At 36.7% G+C, this 23,797-nt stretch overlaps 1 protein-coding gene across 1 annotated transcript in view; it reads right to left on the minus strand.

Annotated features, from left to right (window-relative positions):
* LOC142336622 (alpha-1A adrenergic receptor-like) overlaps window positions 1-21,202 on the minus strand; it is a 32,703-nt gene extending 11,501 nt beyond the window's left edge. Inside the window, exons 1-3 of the mRNA XM_075385532.1 lie at window positions 21,145-21,202; window positions 16,213-16,416; window positions 13,406-13,609 (exon numbers count right to left, since the gene is read on the minus strand). Of these exons, the coding sequence (XP_075241647.1) occupies window positions 13,406-13,609; window positions 16,213-16,403 (395 nt within the window). The 5' untranslated portion in view covers window positions 16,404-16,416; window positions 21,145-21,202. The remainder of the gene's footprint in view (window positions 1-13,405; window positions 13,610-16,212; window positions 16,417-21,144) is intronic.
* Window positions 21,203-23,797: the final 2,595 nt, after the last annotated feature.

The raw sequence follows: 23,797 nt of genomic DNA on the forward strand, positions 1-23,797 counted from the left end.
CTCCAATTATTCTTTGACCAAGTCTTCTTTTAGTGTTGACTTCGTCCACTAACTCTTGAAACTTGTTGTCGTGCTTTTGAACTGTTGCCTGAAGCTGTTCTCTGCTGATTGTGCTTGAATTGCCTGGGTGCTGTTCGCTTTTGCTTTGCTTCTTGCTTTTACGCAGGGTTAGCCACTCGTATGGGAATATAGCTGCTACAGTGAAATGAACTCTTCGCTCTGCCTCACAGGTGTTGCGTTGTTGTTTCGTTTGATTTTCTTTAGTGGGTGCCTTTGACACTCTCATCATCAGATTGGACAGCAGTTTGCCTTCCACTGTCCGGGTCAGCGGACCAAATGTAACGGCTGCTCTCCCACTTATGACGAGGAAAGCTTTACACCGCCCAGTTTGTTTCAGCGGCCACAAATCTGTCCGGATATTGTGTTTTTGCTATTCGCTTTTGTAACTGTATATCCGCTATATTCTTACCGTTGTATTACAATTTCAGTTCACAACTAACTGCTAATCTTAGTTCATTTCAATATCAAACTGGACTGGGTTTACTACAGATCACAAAATACGCAATCTCTTTTATGTATACCAGTTCACTCCGATATCTGAACAAATCGAAGACAAAGATATATGTCTAAGACCTGTTTTGCAAAAATATTTAAACTTAAACTTAAGTAGAGTTTTACTCTCTGTTCCCACGATTTGACAACATCAAAATTTGGGATGCCAACAGTTGAATTTTTTCCCAAGTATTTTGTCGATACAGGACACAGTAACCAGTTATTTACTGCTCAAGGAATTGTGCTTCAATACGCACTTTTTGTCAATTTTAATATCACAAAATTATCAAGTTTCCGCTCTTCTTTGGTAGTTTTTCAAGCTCTATTTTTACTGCTCTACATGTCAAAACTGCATCGTTGATTGTTTGGCTATGACGGCATTAAAAACGTCATTTTTTCCATGCAAAACTGGCGTCAAGACTTGTTGTATTGGAAATCTACGTCAAGTTTTTGGTGAAAGATTGACGTAATTGTTTGGCTTTAAATATAACGTATACCACAGTTTGAGTAACATATGTCCAATTCAGAGCTGCATTTGTTTGCTTAACAAATTTGGGAACTTTAGTTAAGCTCAGCCTTCACACGAAATAAGCTTCTTTGGTCCACTTTGATTAAATTTGCCAGAAGTACACACCCAAAAACCACTAACACAATCTTTGTAAACTACAAACCACAAAAGGAGCTGGTCCTACTTTCACTTCCACTGAGAGTAGTCTTAAAATAAATGTTTGCCGTTTTTAGCTAACTTTACTCCATGATTATCTAAAACGCATTTATTTTTGATCTATTAACAAACAAATCATCGAGATCTATAGATTTCAGAATTCGAAACAATTGAATGTTCTTAATAGACAAACAGCAATAGCATTTTATGAACCTGTATAAATCAATGAGCCTGTATTCTGATTAGAGTAGACAGCAGATGGCTTTGATGACTTCAAAAACAATGGTTTTTTTAAAAAAAAAACAGTTACTTTCGCATCTATGTTCTTTTTGTCTATTTGTTATCTAGTCTCGTTAATTGCATGTCAAAAATTAAATTTTTGTCGTCGAGGGAAGGTGCAAGTGTACAAACTATAATGTTTTCAAGGAATTGGTTATGAATTTAATGGCTCCGACAAAAAAATGTAAGCAATTTTTGATTTTTGCCTGTATTTGAAGTTCTTTTCGAAGACGAAAGACATGTTCTGAACAATTGCAGATCTCAAGTAACCGAAAAAAATGAAGAAAGACAGGTCTTAATGTTTTCCTGTTGAGGCGTATGTGATCTTAAACATGTTGGATGTTTTCAATTGCTATCTAATGGTATTCATTACTTTGAAATTCACTGTTTTTAAAAATATAAGCCAATTTTTTAAACTGGTTGACATTTATGGCCAAAAATGTGGCCTGGCGGGGTAGGGAATTTATGTGCGAACGCACATTACCGAGCCTCCTTGTTTAGTTCTCACATGAAAATTTTTATAAAAAATTGTTTGCCGTCGTTGTTCATTAACGTAATATTGCTGCAAATACCTCTCGATGCCATAAGCCTTAGGAATATACTACTATGTTTAGAAAAGCCTCATTTTCATCAGTTAGTGAAATAGAGCAGACATGAAACCAGTTATCGCACTTGAGACAATGAATAGGGTATTCGGTACAATTTCCGAAGCTTCGGTCACAAGGGACATTTCAGGTCACTTTTTCTCAATAGGAGCAATTCGGAGTGTACTTGCGATTTAGAAGATTGAGCAAGTTGTGAAAAACAAAATAAAATATGTTTACTTAGTGGGGATTCCAAACAGGCAAAGTAGCTTAAAGAGTCTTTTATGGCAGAAAGCGTTATGGAGAAAATGAGAGAACTATTGGAAACTATAGGAAAACTATGGGAAAATGAACATTACAAAGCTGAGAGACGCTAACTTCGCATCAGCTGACCTCAAACGTTACCAGTTGCTTTTCATTTTGGAATATCTATAATCTTGGCGTGCTTTCCTGTTATATTACTAGTTATCAAATTGGAACGAAAAATCTGAAGCTTTGAAATAACGTTTTTTTAAATAATTTATTCAACTTAATATTTTTAAATATATGAAGTCCCGATCAGCAGTTCTACACATCGAACATAGATAGAAGATAGATAATTGCATTTGTTCTTAGTGTTACCACCTCTCGTATGCCAAAGAACTGATCAAAGCTTAAAATCATGAATTCTAGATGAAGTTATTTGAAAAGTTAAACCTAGATGAATATCAGAAGTTATTCGAAAAGATTTTTACACCTACTACAATTCGAGTTTGACCGGCCACAAAATGAAAATTTTTCAACTTAATTCCTTTTTATGTATTTGAATTTTTTTACTTTTTCTCGTTCTCTCAGGATCAGGGTTTTTTTTACCTGACATTCAGTATTTAGTCAATCTGATGTTTTTATCGGAGCAACTCCATAGAGTCGACTTATCTAAAATAGCCGACAAAAAAATAAAATCACAGCCCCACAGTGTCATCAAGTGTTTCAATGTGTTGAACAACTTTCTTAAGGATAGACTATTAAAAAACGCAGCATGTAAATTAGAAGGTATTAGCTTCGATACTCAAAGATCAAACAGATAAAATGACACCCTCAAAGCGTCAAGCTGAAAATAAAAGCCTCAAGGTGTTATAATTTTCTCCAATGTGGACAACAGATTTTGTTAGAGCAGGCAACTATACCGAAATCAGCTTGTAAATTAGAGGGTATTAGCTATAATTATATAACATTTGCTCTGATAAACTTTGGTAACTTTACGCATTATGATTCACAAGTTTAAAATTTATGAATCTTCTTTCTTAAACTTGCTTTTTTGACCTTGTCTGTTTTCGCAACAAAAAATTTACTCCTAACAAAAAACAAAGCGGAAAAGAACAACAAATACAGGCAAAGTTTGAAACGTCAAATTGAATTTTTGATTGAAAATGAGGTTGCAATTGTAGCAACCTTTCACTTTCAATTGATACCGTTAAGCAAATTTAATATGTCAACCAGATAGATAATGAGAAATGTCATTAATTATAAACTCAGTAAAAATACGACTGTAGTTCGAGGATATTCAATTCATCACGATCTATAGTTCAATCAAAATACAGTAACGTATTATCGGCAATACGTATAAGCATTGCTATGATCAAGAAAAAAAGTGAAACTTAGACGGCAAAGATTTTTTTGATCCTCTTTTACCGCTTTTTTGTCTGATGTTATTGACGACAAACTATATACGTAATGGTTCAACAATTGTCTAGATAACCTAAAAATATTATGCCGAAAACAGGCTTAATCGATACATATTGTGGTTAAATTTACTTAAAAATAGGTTAAACGAACTTTCTACGTATATTAGAACGTTTTTTATGCATTCAAATTCACATTTAAATACTCGATTCTGATTGGCTAAAATTTACTACGTAACATCTTCCGGCCCTGAAGAAGATGTTGGGAAAACTGGTACAAGTTTTACGAGCGAGCGGACGAGTGAACCTTAAAACGGCGGAGGGCGCGACGATATCGGAGCCGTAACGGAGTTCCACAACCCGAGCGGTAGGGTAGTAACCCCTAGGGTTGGTTTCCTCAACTATCCAAACCAAGTCACCGGTGTTAAGCTATTGCTCGGCACAAGTCTGTCAATTAGAGCGTCGGTTCAGCTTCGGTACGTACTCTCTGAACCAACGGAACCCGATCGCTTTAGCATACGACTACTCAGGGGCTTAACGTTTACGATGGTCAAATTCATTATTGCCGACAAGAGACGGGACACCGGTAGAGAATTCTCCTAAAAGAAAATAGTTGGGCGTTCAAGAGATTTCCATAACCCGAGCGGTAGGGTAGTAACCCCTAGAGTTGGTTTCCTCAACTATCCAAACCAAGTCACCGGTCGTAAGCTATTGCTCGGCACAAGTCTGTTAATTAGAGCGTCGGTTCAGCTTCGGTACGTACTCTCTGAACCAACGGGACCCGATCGCTTTAGCATACGACTACGCAGGGGCTTAACGTTTACGATGGTCAAATTCATTATTGCCGACAAGAGACGGGACACCGGTAGAGAATTCTACTAAAAGAGAGTGGTTGGGCATTCAAGCGTTCAAATTGCACGCATCAGCGCTTACGGGTGTTTAAGGAAGCGATTTGAAAGCATTCTCCACGATACAAAAGGTAGTATGCAGCACCTCATCCGTGAGGCGACGCGTGCCGAGAATAGTATACAACACGCGCTTGAAGCTGCGTACCAACCTCTCCCAGATACCACCCTGATGTGGTGCGCTGGGTGGATTGAACCTCCACTTTATACCTTTGTGAGCGAGCTCAGCTGCAATATTGACAAGGTTCCACTTTTCGACAATTTCTCGGAGTTTTTTCTCCGTAACAATAAAGTTAGTGCCATTGTCCGACCGAATCAGGGCAGGTGTACCCCTGCGTGACACAAACCGCCCAACTCCCACAACACAAGAACTGGTGTCCATGGATGTAACTATCTCAACATGGACAGCGCGAGTAGTGAGACAAGTGAAAAGGAAGCCCCACCACTTCACAGTAGTGCGGCGGACAGTAACATAGAACGGCTCAAAGTAACCAATGCCGGTGTTCGTGAAGGGAGGAGACTGGTAAGCAAGTCTCTCCTCAGGTAAGTCACACATGATTGGTTGCATAGTTACAGCTTGGAATTTTTGGCATTTCAGGCAGTGTGCTTTGATGGAACGCAAAGATAATCTTAGTTTCAGTACTGCATAGTGCTCCTGCACACTTGATCTTAGGTATTCAACGCCTTGATGATAATGATTTACGTGGGTGTATTCAAGGAACAGTTTCACAAACGGGTGACGTGCATCTAAGATGATTGGGTACTTTACATTAAACCCAACATCCATTAACCTCTTGAACGGGTTAATCCATTTGGACTAAGGAATGTGGAACTTTTCGGCTGCTCCGTTTAACAGATTTAATGTCAAGAAGATCACTTCTCTCTGTTTCAAAAGGCTCTGCTCGCACCATGTACTAGAGATGACGCTCGGCTTCGTCAAGCTCAGTAAGGTCAGTAAGGCTACCATCGAGGCAACTGTAGCCGCCATGTTTCGGCAAAAGCCGGAGAACTTATGCAACAATGCTTAAGTACTTTTGATAAGAAATAAACTTATCAAACGGAAATACTGAAGGAACATGAGTTGTCTGCTTTTTGACAGATGTCTTCTATATTGACTGCTTGGTTGACGCCAAGTTTGATGTTATTAATGACCTCTTTGTTCTGTACGAACGGGATAAATGTGGACCTTTGACCCAACTGCTTAAATGAAAAACTTCAGCTGACATACCACGCGTCAGCTGGATTATCCTTAGTTGCGACGTGGTTCCATTGCTCAACGCCGCTATACTCCGAAATTTCGCAAACACGGTTTGAAATGAAGATTGGTTGCTTTTCATTGGAGTTTATCCACTGAAGAACGGTTGTGCTGTCTGTTCACATAAACCCATGGCTAACATTTACAGTCAGCGCGTGAATAATTTCGTTCTTCAGCCGAGCGGCAAAAAGAGCTGCTTGCAATTCCAGTTTTGGGACAGTCATTATTTTCATTGGCGCCACGCGCGCTTTTCCAAAAACCATCGCAAACTTTGTTTTTACCTCGCCCGTGGGAGTTGTAACTCGGGCTGGCAAGAAAACGATGGCACTAAAAATATCCTGGAAACTGTCACCGAACATGTCAACTCTTTATTATCAAAGGCTACAGTAAAATAACTACGGGGAATTTTGATGTGTTTAAGCCTTGGTAAGTCCACACTCCAAACCAAAACCTTTGAACTTTGTCTTGCGGTAGCTCATCATCCCAATGTTGTCTTGTGACACGCCAGATATCTTTTAAGAGCAGTCGAGCATCAACAGTAAAGGGTGCCACAGGACCAATATGGTCAAAGACTTTCGAGACAAGACTTAGGACCAGGCGCACGTGAGTGACTTAGTGATAGCGCAGCTTTTACACCTACTCAAAACTAAAGTGTCGTTAGTGTGATCCCACCTTAGCCCGAGCACATGCGATGAATCCCCCTGACATGCAACAATAACCTTGGGCTCAGTAGATTGAGGACAACCATCAATTCGGTCAGCCAGGTTTGGCACATAGCTTGCAAACTTTGTAAGCTTGAACCCACCAAGATGAAGAATATATACCAATTCCTTCGATCTATTGACGGCTTTCTCAGGAGACTCCACTGAGTCAAAGTAATTGTCCATGTAGAAGTTTTCAAGGACGGCTCTTGCAGCTTCTGGGTGAAACTTGGCATTGTCTCTCGCAGTGCGTTGTAATGCATAGTTGGCGCAGGTGGGCGAGTCTTTAGCCCCGAAAATACGGCGCGTATTTTGATACACTGCAACGTTAGTTGTGGGGTCCTCCCGCCACAGAAAGCGAAGTGATGGTTGATCTGATGGTAATACACCAACCTGTAGAAACATTCCCTCGATGTCGGCAGATACCGCATATGGCTGCTGTCGGAAGCGGAGAAATACATAAATCAGGTTTTGGAGCAGATCATGGCCGGTGAGCAAGGATTTATTCAGCGAGAAAAAAGGTTTAAAAGTGGATGGTGGTGTAGGTACTAATCTTTATCAGACCAGTTTTCAATCTTGTGAGCGTCCGGAACCTCAATTACATATCCTTTAATTAGATCTTGCCTGATGGTACTAGTATACTTTTCCCTAAGGTCTTCATTCTTGGTCAATCGTTTTTCGAGAGACTTTAGTTGCACAAGGGAGAATTAATTTTTTCGGAGCTTGGTATTATCTGCTGCCCAAAGCATTCCAACATTGCATCTCTGGTCATCGTGTTCGGTGTTATTCCCAAGGATTTCGTGAGCCCTTGCGTCTGCTGCAGATTGTGGGTCAACCTGCTTGCTTGCTCCAAATGATTCAATGTTGTTTCATGACTATACTTGACTTGCTAACTCATTGTCATGTTCGATATTCACTTTAAAGCACGTTGAGGCTAAACACGAACTTGATGGTAGCGGACCGCTTAAGACCCAACCTATGGGTAAGCGTACGGCAACGGATAAACGCTTCTTATCGGCAGAGAAGTATTACAACGGGCGGATGGCATGATAGACATCTTGTCCGAGTATAATCTCAATGTCTTTATAGGAATGTGTCTTGGGATTAAGGACTGCTAAGTATGGGTAAGTCTCTTGCAGGGCCTGTACATTAATTATATACAAGCCGACGTTCAGACTCTCTTTAACGAAGGGGTTGATGGCAAATGGTTCGAAATTCTGATGTTCTCCTGGTTTCACAGTAACTTCAACGACCCTAATGTCAACTACTTCTTCAGTATTAATAGCCTTGACAGTTATTTTCAGTGCTTTACCTTGCAAACCGAGTCTATTTGCGAGACTACCGGCCACCCAAGAGTTACTGCAGGCGGTATCACACAAAACTAAAGCCTTGCTATCTAAACCGGACGAATTGACCAACTGCAATTCAGTCTCGTGAAGGTCCTTACCCTCAGTAACTGATGACACTGTTGTGGTCTTATTAGACGGCTGTTGACTAGTAGTTGCTTTACTTTGACCTGTGTTGCCAGAAGACTGGTTAATGTTGGGATTTGTTGACTGTTCTTTTGGGGAAAACCATTTCTGCTCCATGCAATAGTATGTTATGCCAACTATTGCACCCTTCTTGGTAGAGAACACTGGCGGAATGAGTGCTTATCGCGTAAGCAAGAAAAGCAAAGTTTATTATCCGCCACCAACTTAGCTCTCTGGGTTGGAGTCTTGCCCTTAAAAACTCGACACTCCCATAACCGGTGGTTACCTTTGCATACAATGCAGCAAGAGTAAGTGTTTGTGGAAGAAGATGACATTTGCTTCTCTGTTTCCCTTTGTTGTGAATTTTATGCAAACACTTTTGAGGCTGTTTTGGTCTTGGTTACTAAAGTGCTGTTATCTTCAGGGCTTGCCTTGGGTGCGCTTTGTTTCATAAGATCGTGGGCCTCAGCCTTTTCTTCAGGCCAATCGTTAAAGTCAAGCAGGGTAGGCCCGGTGCTTCTTAACCGTAAAGAGCGACCACGACTCTTTAATGTTTGGTGGTAACTTCTGTACCACTTGGTTAAGTAGGGAAGCACTCTTCAATTCAGCATCATATGATACTGACTTGAGAACCCCAACGAGGCTGGATTTGGCTGCAGAATTGTTTGTGATGTTATCAGTATTGTGCACTTCAAGGGGCGGAAAATTGCTTTTTTCATCCAAGTGTGCACTTAAGACTTCCTGTGGCTGGCCAAATTTACGTTCTCAAGTCCTTAGTGCATCCTTGTACATTAAACCACAGGAAGCAAACTCGGCGATAGCAATCTTTGTTTTACCGGTGACGAGTGTTTTAAGGTACGTCAATTTAACGTCATCAATGAGCGACTGCGAGTCAATCGCGCTTTTGAATTGACCATACCACTCCTGCCAATGTAATGGATCACCATTAAACTGCGAGAGTTTCCACTCGGTCAAAGGGGTCGTTTTCTTACTTGTTAACGCATAAGCCAATTCCCTAATCAATGACGCATTATCTGATATTGCAGGGGCGGTCGCAGACAACTGCGGACCACTCAAAATCAATGGAGTGGGCCCAATATAAGGACTGGTTGGCTGGAAAACTGCAATGGCTAGACCAATTACAACATTACAAGTAGTTGCAATAGGGTTTTCAAGTTTTATGCCGGATGGCAATTGCCTATCAATCAAAAGGGGTGAATTCGGATATAAATGTTGTGGAATATTAGTGCTTGCGGGCAAAAGATGAGCTTGTACATTTGGAGGTACACTTTTCACGGTATTAATGTCTTGGTTGACTATTGACGGCTGCTGTGGAAGGCGCCAATTACTCATATTTGGCACAAATTAATAGCCAAGAGGGATATTGGTCAAATTTGGGACAGTAGTAGCAAGGGGACGTACACTTTTGGGTACTTGGTTAGTGTTATTTTGAGAAATGTTGTGGACGGGAGGCTGATTGATCGAGGTGGCATGTGGAATGGGAGCAGTGACATTAGGTGCAAATACTGGATACGGGATGGCAAGGACATTAAGATGAGTGGGTTCGAGATTATGCTGTTGAGTGTTTGGACTTGGTGGGGCGCGTGGGTGCAAGGGAACATTTACTCCGGGGGCTGGATTTGTTTTCGGAAAAGGAGGACAAGTGGCGTTTGAGGCGCGCAGAACAAAATTTATTTGTTTGTCGGGAGCGTATAGGCTTGGCCAAATTGTTCTTAGGCAGACTTGATGTTTCAGGTCCCGTAGATTGTGAATTTTGAAGTTGTGCTTATGGAAAAATCTCGGACGAATTATTTTGATTTTTTTGCTGTGCAAAAGGATGTGGTAAAACGGGCTGTTGAATAGGCCGTGATGAAGCCCCTGGGGTGTGCACAGAAGGCGGGTGACTATCTGCGGTTCCTTGACTAGTTATGTTTGGAAGCGACATGCTTTGTTGGCCTGTTTGATTCATTTGCACCCGTAGCTGCGCCTGGTACAACGCCTGTGTGTTAGCAACAGCCAAAAAATTCTCAGGTGGGGTATAATAAGGGTCGAGTTGCTGCGAGTTCTCATTGCTTAAAATGTAATTGCCCCGCCATTTTTGGAAATAGAATGCCTTGATTTTTCAGTGTTCTGATCTTCGACTGTTTTGCCGTTGTTTTGGCTAGGACATTCTGGAGGATCAATCGTAACCTGTGGTTCACCAGTTTTATCATCTTTGTTAAAACTTAAAGCAAGTGAGGTGTTGGTCTAGTCCTGGACAGCCTTTTCACTTCTCATTGAGCTCCTGGCACTTGCAGTTGTTTCAGAGTGGCTACCTTTAGAAACGACGTTTAGCAATTCAAATTCTTGCAGAGTTGCCTCTGCCAACAGTTTCCTGTTGTCTTCCTTTTCATTTCCTTTTTCTGTTTGTTTAGTGAGGCGAATGGCTGCCTCATTTTGTTTTTCAAATTCTTCGCGCTTAATTTTAGCGATTACGTAATCATATTCACGCTGACTAGATGTTTTTGACAAGGCCATCAATGAGGAAACTCTAAAACGAATGAAAGCCCTCGGTTCGGTTCCTGAAACTCACTCACTTTATCATCAGCAGAATTGATGTAGTTTCGTGCTGAAGTGAGTATATTGTCGTTCCCTGTTGTCATTGCCTCCAATTAAGACTCTAATGAAGGAACAAGTGCACTTGCAGAATCCTTTTTTCCAGCAAACGTAATCAGGTCCTCACTTTTGTCTACAATAGTCATAAATGCTTCGTTGCACTTTGTTACTAGAGGTTCAACTTTCCATCGTCTACTTTGACTATTTATACAATGAAGGATATCTTCATGTATAGCATGCAATTCAACTTCACGCTTTGACCTGGCAGCGTACAACTTTTTAACTTTGATTAAGACTGTTGGCCATCGCGATGTTAACTATTTCCAAAAAACAACAAAACTAACACTGCACACGGTTATTTGTTATATGCACACTCCAAACAAACCAAATTCACGCAAAACAAATCCAACGCAAAAGACATCAAAACACAGCACACTGTAGACGGTCTGTAAAACAAACCGCCTAAAGAGCAAAAAAGGTGGTCGAGCACACAGTGCCCGACAAAAACAGAGGTGGAGAGCTGAACGCTATGCGCTATGCACTCAACGAGGCGGGAGACGAAAGACAAACGGGAAGTCGAGCGAGCAACGCGCGACGAAACGGAAACGTGACGGACGGGAAGTCAAGCGAGCAACGCGCAAGGCAACGAAACGGGACGGTGGGAAAAACGGGCGGGAAATCAGGTCGGAAAGAACTATGTTAGCAGACCACAGCAAGTACTCAACAAACAACCTAGCCGTAACTCCAGAAGAAACTTAAGTCACACCCTAGGAAGAAGGAGAGAAGCTCCTGCGAGACAATCTAGCGTAATTACATCCACTACCATCTGTCGATTCAGTCGCGGTATTAACTATTAGGCTAAATGAAAGGTAATTTTTCCGCTTTTCCCTGCGAAAATAGAGTAGTATCGCGGCACCATATAAACTCAGTAAAAATACAACTGTAGTTCGAGGATATTCAATTCATCACGATCTATAGTTCAATCAAAATACAGTAACGTATTATCGGCAACACGTATAACCAATGCTATGATCAAGACAACAAGTGAAACTTAGACGGCAAGATTTTTTTGATGCTCATTTACCACTTTTTTGTCTAATGATATTGACGTCAAAATGTATTCGTAATGGTTCAACAATTGTCTAGATAACCTAAAAATTTTATGCCGAAAACAAGCTTAATCGATACATATCGTGGTTATATTTACTTAAAATTGGCGTAAACGAACTTTCTACGTATATTAGAACGTTTTATATGCATTTAAATCCGTATTTAAATGGTCGATTCTGATTGGCTAAAATTTACTACGTAACAATAATGAGACTACGTGACAACGAAAAGGAACAAAAAACAGTGCACTTACCGAAAAATTTTACTAGTAGATATTTGTCAGTTTCGAATAAATATTTAGCAGTAAAATGAAGTGGTCAATAGAATTAAACCTGTCTGTCGTTAGTGAGGCTAAAAGAAAAAACTATAAAAGGAAAAGATATAGGGCTTATTTTACAAATTTCAAAATTAAGGAATCTAATTACCCTTAGTAATCAAATGGAGTTTCATTTGACTTATTAGGTAGCCGATGAGATCTCTCAAAAATAGAATCAAATAGCAAGACAGTGAAAAGAACAACATTAATGCAAAACAAAAAATTCAAACAATTCATAGAAAAAAACTACCATTTTTAAAATACACTTGCGGCCATTGAACCACTCAAACCACTGCAAGAATTTGGCATTAAACGTGGATCATATTTGATCAGCAAAAAGCAAGAAAAGTATTTTAAACAGAAAGTAGATAGCCGCATCAATTTCTCCGATTCAAAGATTATTTGAAAAAATTGCACACCCTAAAATTACTTTCTTTCTGTTTTTTCTCATTATCGTTACGACTGCAATCGCGATTCGACTTAGATTTCCAATTGTCATATAAATTCAAAAATTGTTTAAACAAATTTCAACAATAAGGCAGTGCGAACATACGATCCAAACGCTTTGAATGAATAAAACTGAAATCGGCAGAAATACTTTTTTAGTTGCTGAAAGCTGCTCTGCTGATGACTGAAGAGAACACAATTTTCAGAGACTTTATGTATTGCGCATTTGAAACATGAAAAGTGGTAAAGTGAAATATTTTAAAAGTGATCATATCCTCGAGAAATCAAAAAATTTGAAAATTCTTCGCAAAAATCGATTCATTTTTTAAAGCTTTTCAAAGTTACCAAATTTATATTGCTCCAAAAAAGATATCCCTCGGCCAGAATTAGCTTGTACAATGTTCCTAACAACAAGTGCTCATAATTAGCTTTGTTTTTTCTTTAAAAAATTGATAATTTAATGTATTTGTTTTCCTATTGAAGCTACCTGTTCAAAAAATACTTCTATTCTATACTCTTCTATACAGAGGATTTGGTAATTTTTGTGTTTCTTACCATTTGCTATTGTGTATCATCAAGAAATAAAACTCTGAGTTGTGGATGTGTGTTCAATTTTCGTATTTGTGTTTTGCTTGCTGGGCTTTTTATTGTAATTTGGTTTTAAAAATTCCAAAATATAGAACAATTTGTTGAACACAGGGGCTTTTTGTTGAATCACATATAATCACTATATGGGGTTGAGTTATGTTGAATAAATAAAATTGAGTTTTTTAAGTCTCCTAATCTTTCCTCTTTTTCTTTTCTTTTCTTTGTCTTTCCTTTTGAAAATATAAGCTCAATTACAAATTCTAATTGTTACAAGACCTGTTGATTGCGATGTTGCAAATGGACGCCATGGAGCATACACAGCCCAGTCCACATATGTTGGATGTGATGATACAGAGACCTCTGTTGTCCAGGAGGACCCGTCTGTCGTAGAGGATGGTGAGCCAGGTGGTGGCCACGTTGGCAGATGCCACGAAGGTATCCGACATTGCCAGGTTGGTGGCCAGTGCCATTGGGATTGTGCTGCATTGGGAAAAAACAATATTATGTAGGTGCAGGAAATAAAAGTGCGGGTCAAAAGCAACATCAAAAGATTTTCATGTCAACGTAATTGCTGAGATTTTTTTTTAATTGAACGAGTTTTTAAATTAATAACATCTTGTTTAACTTAGCCTAACTCACTAATTAAATCAATCCACATGGATAGTTCAGTTCAACGACAGAGATAATCATTATGATCTCCCTCGTTGCTGAGAAAACAGCATTAAGCGTATTAAAACTGTTTTTAGCATGCCTTCTACAAAAATTGTTCGAAAAAGTCAATTATTACGGCACGAATGTTTTACCAAACTGCGTTTTAGCGTTTTAGCGTTTTCTTTCTAAGCGTAAGGTCTTATTAAGTGCAAGGAATTTTTTGCAAACGGCTATCTTGCAAGTTTTGTTTGCAAAACGAACGGTTATCTTGCAAGACTATTGCAAAACGAACGGTTATCTTGCAAGATTCTTGCAAAACCAATGGCTATCTTGAAAGATCTTGCAAGATTCTGGCAGAAATTCTGCTTTTATTATTTCCTCACCCCGCCAGGAATACTACAACACACCACAGTACCTTCAACGCATTGTGATTGTACCTCAATGATGATTTTACTAGCCACAATCAGGATCATTACAATCTTCGAGTTTAAAACTGTTGTTTACTGCGCACAATACTCGATAATTACTATTGTTTTCTTGTTTACCATCTTCTAATTTTTCTTCTTAATAATTTTCTTCTTCTTTGTCCTCTTCTTTTTCTTCTTTTTCTTCTTCTAATTCTTCTTTATTACGACGAAGAGGTATACCCCAAAATTTCCGCCTTAGTAAAATTAGCTCGAAAATTAGTGACATACAATGAACGAAATCAGGTGACATCTTTTGTATCTTACTTTTCGCAAAAGGGGTTCCGCCATTTTTGCGAAATAAAAGAACATTCGGTGCGAAAAATAGGTAACAAATCTTGTAGCACGTTTCCACTCAATTTAGGTATCCATTATTCGCGCGCATTAGCAATAAGCACTTTAATAAAGATTTAATTGAAGCTTTCAAAGCTTTAAAATGCTTTAAATACATGCAACCACCAAAACTGATTTTTTTCGAAAAATCCCTCGCACATCAAAGGCTTTGTATATCAATGTGGGACTGGTCGATTTAATAAGTAGTAACAAATAGTACTAATAAGTAGTAATAAAGTACTATAAGTAGTAATAAAGTAGTAAAAAATTACTACCAGTTGTAATAAGTTAGGCTTAATTAAATGAGTAGTAATTAAGTTAGGCTTCATTGCGGATTATATGCGAAATCGAGCTACATTGCGTGCGAAAAATCGATACGTAAATTGAGCGGATGCGTGATACAACTTGCGCGAAAAATAGGTTATTGAGTTTGTACTTGTATTTCGCGGCTAAAATTAGGACACTTTTGCGAACACGGGATACGATATTCCCTTCCATTTTGCCGGTTTCTGCTAAAGTAGCTTTTTTCCGCAATATTGTTCCACTTTCAATGTATTAACATAGTAAAAACGAACACGAGATACACACATCGGGCATATCTGCCCGTGATGATGATTTGGGTATACCTCTGCATCGTAATGTTCTTTTTCGTCTTCATAGCTCATGCTATTGCAACTAAGTCTTGATTACCGAGACAAGTTCTATTAAACATCCTGATTTTTACATCTCATCGAAGTAGAGCATCAATTGAATCAGTATATACAACAAGACGTTCACGCCTGTTAAGGAAATGACCGCAAATGAAAACCTATTATCACATAATCACACCATTAGTTTACAAATTGTGGTTGAAAACGGGAAAACTGTAACTATAAATAAATTTTAAAAAAATCAATTATTACATGAATTTAGTCGACGGAATTTGGTATACTTCTTCAGGTGGTTGAAAATGAAATATAGAGGAACTTGATTCTTTTACATTCTTCTTCTTCTTCTTCTATTTTTTTTTTATTTTTTGTCGTTTTTTTCTTCTTCCTCTACTACTCCTACTACTGGTACTTCTTCTTCTATTTTTCGTCGTCGTCTTGTTCTGCTGCTTCTTCTTCTTCTTCTTCTTCTTCTTCTTCTTCTTCTTTTCTTATTCTTCTTCTTACATAACTGGAACAATAAGCATTCAAAATGAGGGACGGATCGGGGTGATAAAAAAGCAGAATTGTAGATTTTAATATCTTCGTAATAGTTGAAGACACCTTTTCATAGATTAGGTTTGGTTGACACTGTCATAATATTGTAGGTTAAAAATTTAGTCGTAATCAAATGTTAGTAAGATTAAATTAGTATTAATTCTTACTCACGCTTATTAAAAACAAACTTACGCTATCTCCTCTAATTCGCGATCAGCGTCAGCATATTTCACCCGCACAAAACTCACAAAATAACATACCTCTGGAGTTATTTCTGTAACGAATTTCAGAACCCGAGTCGATGCTTCGCCAGAGAAAAAAAATGTGTGAAATGTATTGAAAAAAGTTGAAAAATCTTGCGTTTCTTGGCTGTGATTGCTTTGAATATGTTAAATTTTCTTAAGAGATGGGCTAAATATTTCTAATATACATTTTTTATTGATGCACTTACTGCATATCTTTGAAGATGATGCATGACACGATGACCATCAGGTTGCCAGGCACTCCAATCATCAGCCAAAGCCCTGCTATGGCCGCGTAGGCGTAGTCCCACGCCTCATTCAAGTCATTGAACACTACCTCTTTGTCCTCCTCCATCACAAATGTCTCCTCGGATGAGTTCAGAATGTTGACACCATCCATTATTCCAGATCTACTATGTCAATTAATAATTATACTTTACAAAGTTAAGGTGTGATTTATTTTCTTGTACAATTAGAAAGTAGGCAAATTAGGAAGCTCTGATCGCGGGCCGAATCACTGCTTCAATATTCTTACCAAGCCATTCGCCCGTATTTTTTTTTATTTTCAAAAATAAATTGTAAATGATTGTATAGATTGTTTTGGCATTTGGACTGGCCGGCCGAGTGTTTCCTGGTGAATCGTAAGACCTAGCATTTGTTTTAAAAGTTTGTTTTTGAAATAAATAAATAAACTTGGTTAGAGTTCGAACAAAAACTTGTTATCTATCATAGGCGTTTAGCTTAAAAATGATGCACAATAAAGAAGCAAACAGAATTTTCAGAGAGCTTATTTGGTCAAATCGTGCAATCATGTTCATAGACTTCATCTAGTATTTCAGAAAATAATCAACAATATTCAATGCGAAAAGGTCGAGCGTGTTGCTGCAAAACACAGACCGACTTTAAATACCAGTTTATTTAAGAATTGCCAACACCTCCGAAGAAAACCTTCGGGTCGTGAAAGCCACCTATTCCAATTAAAAATATCTTTGCAGAAATGGTTTGTTAGTTACATAGAAAAAGTCTGAGAACGACCTGTTTTTTTTCGATGCCATAAAAAACTCTAATATAATTCATGTAGCCCGTGAGGTAGATCTTCGTTTGGATGTCAGAAAAAAATACAATTCTTGGATAAAACGGTCAAAATGGCGGTCAAGCAGGCATGACATTGCTCTATGCTGTAACTGTCAAACAACATTGTATTGAGCCTTCAGGATTCTTATAGGCATAGCCTTAGTCAGCATTCCGCTATCAGAGGTTTAAAAATGAATCAAATGTGAACACTTATTGTGAAAAATGTTTAACCTCCATGCTCAATTTTGATAGGCCTATTAAGGTTTCAGTTCTCTCGTGCATACAAAATTGGCTATATGTGACTCGTGGCACAGGCATGTTTTTGGATTTTGTTACACTCATATTTTTCACCATTAATAGTTGAAAATTTGATTGATGAATCTATTTTATTCATTGCCATTTTAACTGCAGAGATTGTTCTTATATGTCTTCAAAATGGATATTTTTGACTCTTATTTTGACTCCGAATAGTTTTGACTCCTAATAAATCAGAGTAAAACTTCTGCGGTGAGCGCGCCCAGATTATATGTGAGACAATATGAGAACTGGAACCAAAGTTTGAAAACAAAACTCTGTAAGGAAACGAATTTATTTGAATTTTGTAAAAATTTGATGCTCGATTAAGTTTACTATATGTTTGACCGGAGTTCTAGCACAGAGATTGATATCCAATGGTGTAATTCCAGACAAGTAACTTTTGCCATAGTTGAATAGTAAATATTTTAATTTTTCCGTATTGATAGCATTTGTACGAGCTGTGCGTATACAAATTCATATAGTTTTTTATGTATGGCTGCAACACGCAAAAAGAGAAAATGCAGCGTTTTGACAATCAGGAAAAAAATTGATATTTGATCTAACTCCTGAATACTGCTCCCAATTTTGAAATATTTTTTGTCGATAAAAATTGTTAGTAATCCCATTATAACACAGGACCAAATGTTTCGGTATTTGGGTTTTGAAAACAGGGGCAAATAGTTATCAATTCATTCTTTGATGGCTTTGGCTGGAAAAGGTAACAAAGAGGATCAGTAATGTGCGCTTGAAGATAATGTTTCGGACCCGCCCATTCATACTCTTCGCTATCAAGCAGAGATATCAAAAAGTCAAAATAATAAGGTTATATCGCGTTTTGCCGTATTCTCAAAGAAGGATAGACACACACACACACACACACACACACACACACACACACACACACACACACACACACACACACACACACACACACACACACACACGCACATATATATATATATATATATATATATATATATATATATATATATTATTGAAGTTACTACCAGTCTAGCTACTATTCCTTCCATTGGAACGAACAAAAAATGAACTGAGTAACATGTTTCACTTTAAATTGAAACAAATCAACCCTAACAGGATTTGTTGAGCACAAAGTACTCAACAAATCCTGTTGAGACCAAAAACTCATATTGAAGAGCGCTGTGAACGACCACAGGGCCGCAAATTGAGCAGCAGATTGTTAGAGCTCAGCAAAGAGTTGTTCTTTCAATTCCTAAGGCGTGATCCTGTGGCCAGAACTGTAACTGAGGAACACATTAATTAGAAAAAGACATAAGTACATGTTTTTAATTGAAGAACCAGAAAATTGACTCATTCATCAACATGTTTACTGTAATTTCAGCTATTTATGGTAAGCAAAATAAGTGATCTTGACAGTGGAATTTTCCATCTTAAAAAAATTAATAATGTGGAACGTCTCCAGACAGATCGAGTCATGGTGAAGAAATTCACACTGTTTTTTTAACCAAAATTGAACTTCTGCGCAAAACAAGCAAGCAAAATCATGAAAAAGACAAAATCGGCTATTTTTTGAGAAAAGCCAACTTTTTTACTAAAAAAGTCTTTAAAATTGATTGCATCAATGTTGAAGAACAATTACATTCGAAATAAAACCATTAACATCAATTTAAGATAAAAACCCGTTTTTTCCCTAATTAACGCTAGCGACAAATTGGCAAAAAATAACAACAAATAAAAGCAAGGTTCAAAGAATATATTTATTTTTTAAGTAAGTGGGTGTTTTTTCCCAGTCTGTAGTTTGAGCTAAAAATTGACAGGAGTTAGTCCAAAATACTTCATTTGAACTTGATGCAATCTCGTATTTACAAAAATAATAGAAAATACAACAATAAACTATTTATTTAAACAAACATTTAATTCAAAATTTTCGATATTTAAATCAACAAATGGAATTGCTTGTTTTTTTAACAGAGAAAATCTAGGAACTATCATTAATCTTTAATGAGGCTTGTCTACCATCAAACGTAAAGTATAAAAATTCAAAATTCAATTATCATTTTTGTAGACAAAGAAGTCAATGAATCTTTGGGCCCAATCATCAAGAAATTCCTTGATGACCTTTATGAAACCCAATTGTAAGTTTTATTAAAAAATTTGATGACCAGAAAACAAAAAGGACAATAACCATCGGCAAAATTCAAAATATTCAAAGTTTTAAGAAAACACATAAAGCGAAAGCCACAGAAACCATAAACTGATGAAGAAAAAACTATGAAAATTCACTTTAACATCTTTAGAGAACCCACTTTTCCTATTTCAATAATCAGCTTCAGTGGCCAGGCCTCTAAAAAGAATGAAAAAAGGCAGATCTCAAAATGCACAACATTATTTCCGAGAACCTTTTCTTAAAATCACAAAAAAAACAATTCAACTCATAAAAAAACATAAAAGAGGTTCATTTATGACTATCACACAATCAATGGGTTTTCTTTCAGGTGATGCAAACAGGTGACGTGAAAACAAAAAATTACGAATAAGATATTACAACTATTTTATGAAAGCCGAAAATATTTTATGTAAACATATATGAGTCAAAAACATAAAAAAATTAACCGCTGTCCAGATATCAATTGAATTATTAGCATCTACGTACCATTAGAAAATATGTATCATTTTTCAAAGCAATTATAGAAAATCAAAAGAAATGATATCAGTGAAATTGTAAATCGTAAAAGAAACTATTTCTAAAGGAGAAAAAAATTACTCAAAACTGCCAAATGTTCGCAAAAAGTTTAAACCTAAATAACTACTCTAGGACGTCGAAAATTTAAGTTATGTTTTCAATTTACAATTCTTGACTCGATCAGCTTTTTAATGATAGCACTCATGTCTTTCTAACTCAAACAGAATGATCATACAAACCCGAAAAATTTACCGACGAAATTAAGCCCAGTTGAACATATAGTTCCACCCCCTTCAAGTTGCCCGAGACAGTATTTTAAGTAGACAAAGATTGGCATTATTTCTTAAAAAATCAAACACACTCTAAACTTCTCAAGCTATATAATTTAACAAAAAAAAACCCAAACTTTTATAAGACTTCATTTTTTCCTAGTGTCATCCTAATGAAACGATTTTTAGCATCTTTGACAGGAGAGTTGAGAAAACATTGGCCCTATTGCCAAGATTTTGACTTGTCATAAGAGCAAGAAATTGTTGTGATATGTAGAAATTTTTAAAATCTTGCAATGGTGTCAAGAAACGTGAAACTGACAAGAAACCCAAGAAAATTCAAGAATGGCTTTTCAAGACATACCACCTTCCAAAGTTTTATGTAGCTTTTTTAAACAATATGTAGCCCAGTATTACAATATGAAACAAAACCTCTAATAGATGGCTATATATTATTCAATAGAGCAATTAAAAATATACAACTTGGTTTTTTTTATAAAAGGGTTTATAGAATAAGCGATAATTATCAAGAACCTGGTAAAATTCAAGTTCCCATTTGTTTTTTAAGCAGTAATTGATCGAGCCAATCATATCCAGAGAAAAAACACCATTTAAATAGAGGCATGCTCAGGATTTTTGACTATCAAGATCTTGGTAAAATATTTCAAAGTTTGCAAACATTATCAAAATCGGGTTCAACATGACAAGATGTATCAGTTTTCAATTGTATCAATTTTTTTATGATGAGACTATTGAAGTGCGGTTATTTTACACAATTTGTACGTTATTACCTCACAATTTTGATTTTTTTTCCAAGAAGATTTTTTGGTACTTACCTTTTCAGGTATTCCTTACAGTGAAAATATTCTTTCTACAACATGAACTGCTTTCGAGAATTATCAGCGAAAAATGTGATACTATAATCATCTAGAATTGAAAATATATTTGCAGAAGTAAAATAAACAATTTCAAAATGACCATCTTTATTTAGAATTGAAGCAACTGAACCTGAAATGTTTGAACTTTCAAATTAAATTTGAACAAGCCAACTCATTCAATACATTGTGAAACAAAAAATAAATTACAAAAACACATGTTTCACAATTTAACATAGCAATTCAATTTTGATCTAAGCTATTTAACATGAAATGAGACAGAGATTATCGCCTATTAAAACCTTTTACAAAAATGACAATTTAAAGGTGTTTCATTATTCAGATTGGATTCCCTTTCCGCTTTTGAGTTCAATGCTGAAATGGAGAGAAATCAGTAAATGGAAGAGCTATTTAAAAGGATAAGCTATGAATGTAATTACTTTACCTTGATAATGATTTATGAGGTCAGAAATTATAATTATCCTAACAGCAGATAAGGTTCGGGGTATTTTTTTAAGATGAAAAAAGGTGAATTATCTTCAGTTTTCTCACAATCTGATGGTGATAATTTATTGAGATGGAAAGCATTTAAAATATTCTAATGATTTTTATATAAAATTCTCAGCAACAGATTGGAAGTGGTTAACTATCTGTTGAAGAGCAAGACTTGAGACTTCTGAGAGATAATTCGGCTGATTCGAATTTTTGTCACAATTTTTTTTGTCGAAATGACGACTGGCGTCAGGACAAAATACCCAATGTGACAAATTCCCAAACACTATGCAACAATTTACCTTATTGTTAAAAACACCAGAAAGAATAATTATAATAATAATACCATGTGATCTAATTTATACTGTAATAAAGTCTATTTAACAAGTTTTCAAAAACGGAAGCGGCCATAAAATTGGTAACTGCAAAAAAGTTAATTTGTGGATACACTTTCTCCTGTGTTTTGGTACAATATCTTAAAACAGTGTCCGCTCCCAATGAAAAAACTTTTGATGTCAAAAAAATGTGCGCATAAAAGAGATTTGTATTTTTATATTTATAATAGTTTATGAAGCCTAATAAGATGTATGGACATGCCCATTACAATCTGATGGGAAAAGAGAACAAATCCCTTCTTCTTAAAAAAATTCACGTGGGTCTAACATATATAAGAAAATGTGTAACTGGGTCGACTGCGAACGGGTGTCAGCAAAAAATTGTTTTTAGGCGCTACATCTGCTCAATAAAAGTATTCAGCACTCGTCAACGCATTTCTAACAGAAAATAAACACAATTTAAAAAGCGCGTCAAGCGTAGAATTTTAAATCCAAAAGATTTTATTTGAAATTCGATTTCTCCAAGGAGTTACGGGGGTTTAAATTGTTGTGAACGTTAGCCTAACTTCCGTTGTTTAGTTCACATCTTTCAAAATGTTTGACAACTTTGATAAATTCCTTCTGAAAAATACGCTTGAATTGTTAACGATAGTCTCTTTGGATTCACGTTTAATGATAAAAGAGAGTTGCGGAACTGTTGCAACCAACTGTTTTCTTTACAGTCGGATAAAGTTTTGGAAATTTGGCATTTTTTTTTCTTTCTCATGAAAAACGGCATTCCATTCTCTCTTTGGTCGATTTATCCAGTTTCATCTGTGGAGCAAACATAAAAACTGCTGACGCAATCATCATTTATTCTAATAAAGGCTGTTTTCAACTCACGCATGAAAATGATTGAGAATTTTAGCGGTCTTTTTTAAATTAAGATTGATATTTAAAGGAGTTGCATCATTTATTTTTGATATATTAAGATTTCGTTTGCCAATTGAACTGTGACGCTTTTATTCGGAAAATTTCCATTATAGCAGCCATGCAGTGACATCAAGGACAGTTTTTGTCCGATGGTTGATTTTTGCGATGAAAAGGGATTCGGATTTTAAATTGGATGTCCTTTTTAAAATATTTCTTGCAATTTTTTTTGTCCCAAATACAAACAAGTCTGTTGTCATTCAAAAATTCAATCAACATGAAATTCCATTTGTGTTCAACTATGCCTTAACAATAGATATTATATTTTTGAGTGGTTACTCGAATTTAATGACTCCCGCAAATTGACATGTAAATTTTCAACTATTTCTTGAGTTTTGCCAGCATTTGATGTTGTTTTTGCAGTCGTATGAGAGAGTCTATTTATTCAATTGTCCAACTTAGTATCGCAGGATTGATTATAGAAAAGATCTAATGCATTCAGTGGATGCAGAAGCAGCGAGAGCGAGAGCAGTTGCGGAAAGAGCAGCTTTTCATTTTAATTACAGATTAAAATCATTTCGGAGCAAACCTCAATTATTGATGAGCCAAAATCACTTGCAAACGAAGAACAATGAGCTTACATGACAGTTTCAGCAGGAAAAGCATACGGTTTCTCGGCTTCCCTAACGCTGGCGTAAATTGTTTTTAGAATTTTGAGCTCAGTTTGTATTCGTTGCTAATTTGTAGTTTCTTAATTCAGTCACACTCACGACATTCCAATTTTATTCTCTAAGCATTAATCAGGTAATCTATTTACCGTTTTGTGTCTGAAAACTTACGGTTGTCCGAAAGTTTTAAAAATTTGTTTTTTTAAAAAA

This window comes from Convolutriloba macropyga, chromosome 3, assembly GCF_964194025.1.
Source record: "Convolutriloba macropyga chromosome 3, txConMacr16.3, whole genome shotgun sequence".
NCBI lineage: Eukaryota > Metazoa > Xenacoelomorpha > Acoela > Convolutidae > Convolutriloba > Convolutriloba macropyga.